Source organism: Perna viridis, chromosome 5 (genome assembly GCF_037379345.1).
Source record: "Perna viridis isolate PV_CMFRI_1.1 ecotype Kerala chromosome 5, ASM3737934v1, whole genome shotgun sequence".
NCBI classification, from domain to species: Eukaryota; Metazoa; Mollusca; class Bivalvia; order Mytilida; family Mytilidae; genus Perna; species Perna viridis.
In genome coordinates this window covers 39,357,298-39,369,726 of record NC_142449.1, presented here as the reverse complement: position 1 = coordinate 39,369,726, position 12,429 = coordinate 39,357,298, and the positions used below count along the sequence as shown (strand labels likewise).

General features: G+C 32.1%; 1 protein-coding gene across 1 annotated transcript in view; it reads left to right on the top strand.

Annotated features, from left to right (window-relative positions):
- Window positions 1–35: 35 nt before the first annotated feature.
- The window catches only part of LOC148617443 (SUMO-activating enzyme subunit 2-like), a 48,264-nt gene continuing 35,870 nt past the window's right edge, over window positions 36–12,429 (top strand). Inside the window, exons 1-7 of the mRNA XM_088585043.1 lie at window positions 36–207; window positions 6,059–6,142; window positions 7,644–7,714; window positions 9,012–9,076; window positions 10,357–10,457; window positions 10,739–10,860; window positions 11,388–11,455. Coding sequence (XP_088441169.1) covers window positions 64–207; window positions 6,059–6,142; window positions 7,644–7,714; window positions 9,012–9,076; window positions 10,357–10,457; window positions 10,739–10,860; window positions 11,388–11,455 — 655 coding nt within the window. The 5' untranslated portion in view covers window positions 36–63. The remainder of the gene's footprint in view (window positions 208–6,058; window positions 6,143–7,643; window positions 7,715–9,011; window positions 9,077–10,356; window positions 10,458–10,738; window positions 10,861–11,387; window positions 11,456–12,429) is intronic.

Sequence of the window (12,429 nt, the reverse complement as noted above, 5' to 3'; positions counted from 1 at the left end):
TAGAACTTTTAAAAAAGGAACCTGTTTCTGATCTCTTCTGCAATCTTTTTTGTCATGTAAACAATGGCGGCAAATTTGCCTGGTGTTTTGATTGAAAATACACGTGAATGTGTGAAAAACAGTAAAATTTTAGTTGTTGGAGCCGGTGGCATAGGCTGTGAATTACTTAAGAACCTTGTTCTCACTGGTTTCAGTAACATTTATGTCGTAAGTGTAGGGCTATTTTTAATCCTATTTATTTACTGAAATTTATGTACGGTTTACCTTCCCTCTTCATGTCTGATTCATTCTTATTGAAAGACATTTCTAATTACATACATTGACATAAGATAGATGTGATCCAGTATGTTTAATTCTGAATGAAAAGCCTTAACATTTTGTTGCAAAAGATGTGTCTTTTTTTTGGGAACAATTTCTATTTTCAATTTCATATATATTTGTACTTTCAGTAACACATAATTTGTATGACAGTAATCAGTTGAAGACACATGGTTGAACAATGAATGTACATGTAAATTGATATAAATAAGGCATGAAATGTGCATTTATCATTGCTGACTTTTGACTTATTTCACTAAACAATTTTGTGATTTTTGTTATCAACAGTGTTGTTCCTGTTTCCTGTATGCATGTTACATGAACCTAGACAGATGCTTAACACTCACCAAATGCAAAATAATTGAATGCTTTAATTGTGTATTGAAATGCACGATTAAGAAACTTTCATAGTGTGCATCTTAATGCCTGATAGACTACACTCAAAGCGTGTGTTTCAACACAATTGAACAATGAAAAATGATAATTACCAATAATGGGAAAGAAAAATACAAAGTAGAATTGATGATAATACAATAATGAAAATTACAATGGCAAAAATATATAAATGACAGTTAAATAAAGAAAATCATGAATGTACAAAAATAAACAAATGCTTCTAACATTTGTTTAAACGAACACTTCTATCATGCATTTACATGAATGCCCCTATCTTGTGTTTAAATGAACAGCACTTGCAGGTGTTTAAAGAAACGATCCCACCAAGCGTTTTCACAAAATCTTTATAGTGTGTTCAAATTAATGTAAAAGCATGAGTAAATGCATGATAAATGATGCAAGAACACTAAAATGGGAAGTTTTGAAGACACAGAAGATGAAAGATTACTTTGTTTACTAATCCTAATGTGTAGTTACCTGTGTTAATCAGCTGTTTGTCTCTAAAAATATATCAATGATTTTGATAAAATAATAAAATCAAACATGATGCGCAGCCATTGCCGCTATTTTTAGAATTGAATTGAAGGTCAAACATGGACTTCTGACTGTTTTAACCATAATGCTTCCTGGCCATGTCAAAAACCTTCTCAGGAAAATGTATTTGATAAAAAAAGAATCTGTTATAGGCACAGAACCAACAATACATGTATGTGAAACAGACAAAGCTGACATTGCAAATTTACTCGTCAAATTTCGGGTGAAAATAATGCAAAGTATACTCAAAATTGTGTGCATTTATATTTTTTGCAAACACTAGTGTCTTGATATACATTAGTTACTAAACTCAATATGTGGGAGTAAAGCACAGATGGTTAGCAGTAAAGTCCCTTCTATACATCGACACATATCGTGTATAGGTACCTTAGTCTTGAAAAAATTGGCCTTCAAGACAAGATTCATCAACGAGGAAGTACATACATGTTAAATGTAAGAAATTTGAATAAGCATTGCAGCCTCAACTAAGAATACAGGATGTTACCATTATAGCAAACAACAATTCATTATTTTGTTACACCTGGTCTCCCCAAAAATTCTTAAACAAATGAATAAATTTAGTCATTTTTTTTTCGGAAATGTACATTGCTTACACTATCTACATCCCAAACAGAACTTACACTTTTATCTTATACATGTATAACAGGAGATGCTCTGGCTTCTGAAATTCTGTCTCCAGAAAAATCACCAGTTGCCAATTTTTGTCTCCTATTTTCAGAAATTAGTGCCAACAGAGTCTTTCAATTGCCAAAATGATCCTTATTATAAGGCATACACAAGTCTTCATCAGATCAAAGTTGTTGGAGGACTCCTTGTTAGAATTATTGTCCTTGAAAGTTGAAAAATGATGTTTTTACAGTTTTCAGTCAATATCTTAAAAACTACGATTGATAGAAAGAAGCTTTCATTTGCTAAAATGGTCTTGATGATAAGGCCTACTAAGGTCTGCAGGGGATCAAAGTTGGACGACTCCTTGTTAGAGTTATCGCTTTGAAAGTGAGAAATGATGTTTTTAGCAGTTTTACAGGGCTATTTCTACCTTCAATTTACCACTGCTTATCAGCCCTATTCCCAATGACAAAAGGTGTCTTTATTAACGGAAGCAAGCAGTATGAAAGTTGTCAATCAATTCATCTGTCGGTAGAATGAAAATCATATTTTATTGATGAGTCAGCACATCGTTATTGTCACAGTTTCTCTAGAGCAATTTTAAGATTGGGCAAAGAAATATTTCAATCCTTCAATTTACATCTTTTTTAACTCTGTCAAGTGTATTCTGAATTTCCATATGATCACCTAACACTGAATTGTTTGATAATTGCAATACCTCATTTACCATGGATCCTGGAATAAGTAGCTGATATTTCTTTGCTACCTTTGTTTGGGCAGACTTTGCTCTACATGTGAGACAAAGAATTCTGTCTCTAATAAAGTAATCAGCAGATTCTAACAGTACACGACATGCTTTTCTCTGAGAGGCCGCTAAAATGCTGTTTTCAAGATATTCAATCAATGGCCTTATGCTTTGGTCGCGTCTTTGTTCCATTTTAAGTTTTGTCTTTTCGACTCCAAGGTGGTGGTGTTTTTCTGATTCACTTGATTCTCTGACATCCATTGTTTCAGAAAACAGTGAATGAAATTTGCTTGGGCATGTCTGTCTCTGGATAATAACAGGATCGTAGTTTTCACGTTATACAGATCTTCAACGTTGTCCTTGTGCATACTGGTACATTGCACTAACACTGGTGGCAAATTTTGAATATAAGGTTGCTCAGAGTCTGTTTTGTTGTACAGTCATTGTTAAATTTTATTTGACTTTTCCTGAACAGTTCCATGAAAAGGTTTCCATCTGGTAAATTGATTTTCACCAAATACCATCTCTAAAAATCTCATGACCTTGGTAAATACATGACTTTGCCCTGAAAGTGCTTTTTTTGGGACCTACATGTAGTTTGAGTCCAGCCTTTGGATAGCGAGATAAAACCAATTCCAAATCTGCTAAATGTTTGTCAAACGTGTCACTACAGGCTAATATGATTGATCGATTGATTGTTGGGGTTTATTGAGATAACATAAAAATGATCTAAATTTTAGTCCATGCAGCACTTTGTCCATCAATAATTGAAACGTAATTGTGAAGGTTTTCAAACCTATTGGAGTCACAGAAACTTGAATGTTCCAGAACGTGTTAAATGCTGTGTAGTTTGAAGAATTATCTGCTAAACTCATTTGGAAAAATCCAGAAGACAAGTGTATAGAAGAATCAAATTTGGTACCATTTTGGAAAATGACTTGGTCAATTCCTGAAGATTAGGTATTGTATAGTGTACTTAAACTCTACCATTTGTGAATTTAGATGTCTGAAGTCACAGCAGAATCTGAAGTTTTGTGTCTCATTTTTGTTTCCTGTGCCTTCTCATTTCATGACTAAAATTACTGCATTTGTAATTGGCAAATTTTCAGATTCGCTCACTGGTACAATAATGTGTTGTTTGAGTAGTTTGTCAAGGTGCTCACGCAATACTCTTTTATGGTGATTTGAAATGGGGTTTGCTTTTAGCGTGACGAGGTGTCCCACTATGTCCGTTAATCCCAAATTTGGGTTATTGTCTGTGACAAGCATGTCTTAGTTTCTAGACAAAAATTTTTAAATTTTAAACCTTTGGTCATCACTTAAGTCAGGCAATATGTTCAACTGGTTACAGAACTTTTCGACACTTTCTTTGTCAATTATAGGACTGCCCAGTCCTATAGATTCATCTCTAACATGTGCGATTGAAATGTAGGAACGTCCTGTTCTGGATTAATATCATGGGTCACACTTGAGGATACTTGTAAGAAAATTTGGTAATATTCTTTCCCTTAGGAACACTAATTTTATAGATTGTAGCATTTAGTAACTAAATTGGCACTTAATAATTGTGCGGTACGACTACATCTGATTTGGCTACCATAAGTCCATGATTTAGTACATATTTGTTGTGCGAACATGTAGTACACCTTGTATATCTATAGTCAAATGATTTGGTACCTTACAATATGTTAGAAGCTCACTGTTTGGTTCTATGGTCAGTTTCTTGTGGGTATGTATACAAATTTGCTGCTCTCCAAATGTATAATAAGAAAAATCTATTATTTTATGGTTGTTATTCAAGTATTCAATCTTTAGTATCAGCGGGTGATAAGGAATTCTAATATTTGCTCTTCTCTGCGGATTAGATTTTATTTTAGTTGTGCCGAACACTTTAATTTTTGCATCATTTGCTAAAGGAATGATAGGATTATCTAGCTGTTCAAACGAAAGTTTTAGCTTGCATGATATTGAATTGAATAAGTTCTTGTTAATGTCATTGATAGAACTTCCTTTATCAACTAGTCCGGGAACTAGCATAGTTTGAAATGAAACAGGTATGTACATAAATGGGGAATTGCTTGAACTTTCGGCACTAACTCAAGCTAACCCAGACAATTGTGTCCATCTCCCTGGGTCTGAGTGTTTCCCTGTTCAGGCCCTCTTAGTGTCATACATGTACTAGCAATATGCCTATATTGGGCACATAATTGATATTGTGTGTCAGGCAGTGGCTACGAGTGTACCGATTTCTCTGTGACTTAAGAACTACGAACTGGTTTAACCTTTTAAATTATTAATTGTCAAACAACAATTTTTCACATTCAATTATACCTGAAAACACATGACCCATCACAAAAATTATCCAGCAGAGTGAGACGATCAACGAACTCCCTAAAACATCTGCCCCAATCCCGAACTCGTACCAAATGTCAAGGTACAATGTAATAATTTATTCAGTCCCAGAAACCAAACATAGAAAAATAAGAATATAACTACGTGGCCATGAAGTAGGAGTTTGAATTTTATGTTAGCTATAGACTGGCTTAAAAAGATCAAAAGGGTGATGTGATTACTGGTAAACATTGATGAATTAGGGATTGTATGTTTCCAATAGTTAGTATTTCAGGAAGAACATGTATATTTGGAAAATCTTTGAACAATTCATCTGAAACTTAGACTTTATATGCATAATAGTACTTGTTTCAAAAGTAAAAGCGATGAAAAATATAATTCCTCCATTCAAACAGCTCAAGCCAGTGAATCATTGCCTTATTAAAAAATGCACCATCCTTTTTTATTTGGAAAATATCCATCATTTTTTGGAAAATTTGGAATAACCCATCAAAACCTTTAATTCATAGTTAAAATGACGAATTTTATAGAAGATGTCAAGAAATAAAAATGCCATAAACTATTAATTGGTGTAATTTTGAATATAACTCCAATTAGGAAATTATTTGGTATTATTTTTTAGCTATTTTTATGACTAAATGGGAAGCTTTCATTCTAGGGTTAACTGCCTTATTTCAGAGGTAATTTCTCACAAACAATATCACTGCAAGTTCATCATCTACAAATTACATTTTGAGTAATTCTGCTTGTTCTCCCCACATATTTACATACAATCTGTGTTAAATTAAATTCAATCTTTTCTCTTAAAAACAATTCCTTGCTTTGTCTGACTGTTAAATCATTGATAAATCTTCAAAAAATGGTGTGTAGAATTTGCATGTATCTAAAATATTGGGCTGACAAAATGACTTTAAATAATGTTGGCTAAACAGAAATTAAGCTGGTTATACATGTAATTCTGTATTGGATCTAATCCTGGTGAATATGTAAATTTCAAAAGTAACCAATCAACTGTTGAAAAGAAATTGTACTCTGTTAACAGTTTTATCCTTTTATGTTATTTATATAATTTTTCTTTTTTAGATTGATTTAGATACTATTGATGTCAGTAATCTTAACAGACAGTTTTTGTTCAGGAAGGAGCATGTTGGGAAGTCAAAGGCAAAGGTATTCCAAATGAAACCATATACAATGTACATCAATTTGTAGTTTATAATTACCCCTAAATACCTTTAGTTTACATATCATTTGCTTAATATAATTGAATTGTAATTCAGCATTACATTTTTATACCCCCGCAAACGAGGTTTGGGGGTATATATGTAGGTTTCACCCTGTCTGTCCGAACTATTTTCTCAACAGCTTGCAACATAGTTATGAAACTTTGTGGGATGTAATATAACCATGTGGAGACGCACATACTGTCATGGATTTACAATGCACATGTATCTTTAGAAAATAATTCTAGAGTTGACAGCCATTGAAATGTATGCCTTTTTCAGCAAAACCGTCTCATGCATTGTCTGCAACTTCTCCTTAAGGATTTGCAGGATTGTTATGAAACCTGATGGGGTGTTAGAATACCATTTTGGGATGTGCATATTGTCAGCAATTTATGTTTAGGCAAAGATTGTAGAAGTGACGGTTGTTTAACCTTAGGCATTTTTCAGAGAAACTTGGTCTGATGTGTTGTGTGCAACTCCTCCTTAACCACTAGCAGAATTGTTATGAAACTCAATGGAGTGTTAGATTACCATATTGGGATGTGCATATTATAAGGAATTTATATTTGGGCAAAAATTGTTGAAATGAAGGCTGTTGGACTTGGGCATCTTTCAGCAAAACTTGGTCTCATGTGTTGTCCAAAACTCCTCCTCAACAACTTGCAGGATTGTTTTGAAACTTAACAGGGTGATAAATTACCATATTGGGATGTGCATATTATCAGGAATTTATGTTGAAAGTAACTGTCATTGTGTTGTCAACAACAAAAATATAGTATTGATTGTGGTTTGGAGTTTTAGAAATGGCAGAAAAATTGTGTGTCAAAAGTGCTTTGTTTATCCCCAATCAAGTTATGTACAATGTGAATCGTGTGTCTGCATTGGTCCCTAAATGTACAGGGTTCAACAGGCTGCAGTTGGTATTAGTCCCGTCTGGAGCTATGTCTAGTTTTTCAATGTTACATGCTAGATATATTAGTGTTACATGTATATGTATTTCAAAAAAGCTCACTATTACACATTTCATTCACTTGTATTGAAATTATTATTTGCATCACATTTTAATATTTGCATCCCTGCCACATACATTTCAGGTTTTACCAGTTGTACATTTATTTAATTATTGAAGGGTGTTGAATTCATGACTGGGAAAATTGAGTCCTCAATACATTATGCACATTGTGTTTTGATAAACAGTTTCTTTTCTGGAAAGTGAAATGGTTATTTAAATTTATTTAAAAAAAAAAGACTGGTACATATATTTTTTGGAAGTGCATGTTTAAGGAGTTCAATTAATAGTACAAAACACTGAAAACAACACTTCAAATTGTCCAATTTTACATTGCTGATGAGACTTTTATTTTATAAGCATTTAAAAAAAATCTCCTACTTACAAGACTTCATTTTTCCTTCAAATTCTAAAATGCATTTTTATCTACTTCTAGGTGGCAATGGAAAGTACATTGAAGTTCAACCCCAATGTGAAAATTCAGGCTTTCCACGACAGTATTATGAGGTAATGTATGTGTAAATCTTAACTTACATGTGAAAATCCAGGCTTTCCATGGCAATATTATGAAACAACATACCTTATTACTAATGTACATGTATTCAATATGCTTTGAAAAAAAAAATATATATGATGATGATTTAATCTTTCAATATTTTGTGAATGAAAACATTACACAGCATGTACTTGATGTATGCAGCTCAGAGAAAAAAAAACTTTTAAATCAAGGTTTGTTTGAATTAAAGATTTGTGGTTCTTTTTTTATCCTTCATGATCAAAATACTAATGTGTCATCAGTTCAGCAGGGGAACTTCCTTACCGTTTTTGAACACTACACAACAATGAAGTCCATATGTATTTCGTCTCTAATCAAATTTCAATCAATATTTCCTTAAAGAAAATATATTTCAGGCAATGATTCAGCTTAATAATATTCTATCATGGCTGCAAGTGAAATTCAAATCGGTGGAAGATTTTAGGCACTTTTTTTTTGGCCTTTAAACAATTTGAATTCAGGAAATTAAGCTTTTGCACAATGTGTCAAGACACAGTAAATGTGTTCAGCATGTTCCATTTAACAAGTGTATTAGTCAAATTCTTCATAACTTCATTGATATATTTTTATGATAAACAGGAAGTGCAGAGCAGTAATTTTTAACAAGTAAAATTGGCAGAAAAATTCAAATTGATAAAAGTGTCTCTTTTGGAAAATCTGATGTACATCTTTTTTCTTATACTGAAATTGGTTTTATTTGAGTATAGTTATAGTGAAGGAATAAGTAGCATGTTTAAATAGTTTTTGAATGTAATGAAAAATTAATTTTTTGGGCAGGTTTAAAAATTTGTGAAAAAGGTGAAATCAGAGACATAAATACAAGAGATTTGCAACTAACTCAAATCCCATATTAACACACAGTAGGGAATAAGATCTAGCACTTACCTAATGAGATTAACAACTTGACTGTAAATGATAATAACTAAAAAAGAATTGGGAATATTGAAGTAAAACCATCAGTTTCTTATTCTACAATATCTTAGCTTCATGTTCATACCACATTTTTCTTTCTTTGGAAACAAACAAAAAAAGAAGTATTGAGAAGAATTTGGTAAATGTATGCAAAATTGGATACTGTTTAACTATTGATCTACAGATCAAATCTTTGAAATTAGTATTAAAGATTAACGTACAGTTTAAATATTTGAGTGAAAAAAAATCAACTTCAAATTTTATTGGAAAAGTAAATTTATGATTACAGTCTTGTTATAAATCGTGTAATTTTTTAAATTGATTTTTTATTTTTAGTCAAGAATACAATGTTGACTTCTTCAGACAGTTCAATGTGGTTATGAATGCTTTGGACAATAGAGGTAATTTTAAACAGTTTTTGCCTGTATATAAGTACTCCCTCTGAAATGGTCCCCATGACCAATGGCAATCCGTCTTATGCCTCAACATTTCAATTGCATTAACGACCTTGGATGCAAATTTACCCCTTATAAACAGCCAACCCTCTAATGTTACCCGTTATGAATTTGAATGGAAAAACTAAGATGTTGTCTTGCGTATCCGACCATGTTTATCGTTAGTATAAACCATAGGTGGCAATGGAGATCAAATTAAGTGTTTTTTTTTTTTACCAGCATATTATACCAGCAAAGTAACTTTTAATGTTTCAAGTTAGTGTGACATGAATGCAAGTTTTATTGTTTTTATTCAGTTGTGTGTCAATTGCTCTGAAGCTCTTTGATCAAGCAAACATAATTGTAGACATGTCAAGCATGGGCACCAAAGTGTGAAATTAGTTTGATGAATCAGTCATAGTTTCGACCAGTAATTAATAAATAAATATACAACCAAGTATTTTCAATTACAAACAAAAGTTGTTAATTTTTAATCTGGTTGCAATTAGCCATGTATGTCACACTTTTAATTGATTTTAGTTTGCACCATATGCAAATGTCTTGTGACATACCATTAATGGACATAAATTTGCATATGAAAGGACCAGTAACTCTGGAATGTTGGATCTGATACCGTTTTGCCTGTAAAGAATTTTGTAAACATGCAATCTAGAGTTTGTTTATATATTTAAACGGTTTCAAAGTTGTGTATTAAAATTACAATAAAGCCATGAGGATTGATTTTATATAAACAGATTGGCCAATGTTTTGAGAGTTCAATGCATAATGAATGGACAGACTTTAATACACTACAGCTAGCACAATTTGCCGCCCCAAACCATTAATCCCATTTTCCAGTGGATGTCAAAAATTTGCTTTTTTCTTGTTTCCAATTCCTTCCTATTTTAGTTTAATATTTCTAATTGAATCAAGTTCAAATTGTCTCTTGTTGTGAATATGTATGAAATATTTGTGACTGGTTGTTAAGTAGACTACAATTCATCAATCAATCAAATCATTTTCATGGATAATGGAAAATATCAATCAGATGAAAACAATAAAAAAAGTAATATTCATACTAAAGTTTAATTCTGGAATAAATTCAAAGAAAAATTGTTGTAAACTGTGAAAAAATAGGAAAGAAAGAAAACAGACATCAGCTGAATAAAAGCTTCCATAACATTAAAAACAAATTTGGTAACTGTCTTATTTTTTTGTTATCTATATAAATATCTTCTATTTTACAGCTGCAAGAAACCATGTAAACAGGATGTGTTTATCAGCTGATGTACCTCTGATTGAAAGTGGCACAGCTGGGTATTTAGGTCAAGTTCAAGTCATCAAAAAGGTAAAGTTTGTTTGCTAAATATTTGATAAAAATGTAACAAAATTATTCTTTCAACAAATATGCAATCAAAAAAGATCCAACCATAAAATGTATTTATTAGGCATAATGTTTAAATAGTAAGAAAAGAAAAGGCATGACAGTGAGAATGTTAATTGTAGTATTTTAATATTGCATGTACCGGTAGTTGTATTTCTTCATTAATATATTTGTTTGACTGCAGGTTTAATTGATTTGTGTGGTTTTTAATGTTGTCTGATATAATAAGTACGTGTAACTTTCAGGGAGCTACAGAATGTTATGAATGTCAACCAAAGCCACCACAGAAAACATTTCCAGGCTGTACAATTCGTAACACACCTTCAGAACCTGTACATTGTGTTGTTTGGGCCAAACATTTATTCAAGTAAGTTGTGTGAAGAAATAGGATATTAGGTAAAAAATTGCGAATGATGTTTTATGATGAAAGGTCTGTCACTCACATCACTAATTATTTGATTTAAGGTATACAATTTGTTTATACACGTCAATCTAACAAAATATTATTCCGTCAAATTAATTACAACTTGCAAATTAATTTGTTCGTTTTTATCACACAGTGATGTAAATGTGTGTGTAAAAAACAAACAACAGTACAAATTGACAGAAATACAATTGTGCATTTATATCAAGATTTACCTCCCTTTTTGAATGTTAATTTACACAACAAAATATAGTTACATTCAATGAAGAATACTAAGAAAATATACACTGGTACATTTGAAAGATATTATAAAAGTATTAATGTTATGAAAATATAAGAGATTTTGAGAGTGATTCAGTCTTCTTGAGAATTATTAGGATTGGTACAACTTGAGCATCTAAGTTTCATTATGAAATTACTGTTATAGGTTTTCTTTTCTGACTTAATTAAAATATTAGATTGATTTATAGTCAGTTATTTGGAGAAGAAGATCCTGAACAAGATGTTTCACCTGACACAGAAGATCCTGAACTAGCTGGTAAGAAATTTTAAAAGTGTTAATATGGTAAATTTAACCAGGCAAATCAGTGTTTATCATGGACAGAGTGTCCTGTATATGTAGGGGAGCCAATCAGTGTTTATCATGGACCAGGACTCATGCTACTGGACAATTCGGGCAACATAGTCGCCCTGTAGTCGGTCACTATGCCCCTAGATGACACCAAAAACGAAGCGAAGTCGCTCCATCATTTTCAGATATTGCCCATGATTGGGACTGTACTCCGTCTTTTAGTGGTATTTTGACCAGAGTTGTCTCTCTTTCGATAACAGTTCAAGCAAAAATGGCGCCTGTTCAAGAAAATGAATTGTGAAATTTTTCGAAATCTATCAAATTATCGGTTACAAGCAAGTATTTTAAACAACTTTCTGTTTCAAACGTTTAAAACTGGATTCGGAATTAATATTTTTCCTTTCAGCTTAAGATAATTCATGTTTTACTGTTCACATTTCTTTACGAAATGTGCAAATTTGTCGTGCAGGTTCTTTGGACTTGGGTTAAATTTATCTCAATTGGTAATCTGGTAGAAAACCGGATGCGTTTCTTTTGATCTTCGAGTTTCATAACAAACAGAACAGTAAATTCTCCATTTCGACAGAACATTTCTTAAGCTACCGACCGCTACAATATGTTTAAATAAAGTTTCTGTCTTGATTCTGTCAGTAACAATTTTTAACATGATTATTGATACTCTGGATCAACTTATATCAAGAGACTGGATATTTTGAACAAGAAATCGTCATGGATTAAGTGGGATCAGAAATAAAAACCAGAACAAATTGAAAATTCCAAAAGAATGTCACAGCCTGAAAACTTCCTATTCCAGTGCTGCTAAAGACAAAATCAATAGGACAATGGATTGCAAGAAGATTTGCTTTGCTCAAACATGTATTTATTTTGCTGTAATAAATTTGATAAGGGGTAGAGGTATAGATCAGAAATTCAATTTCATT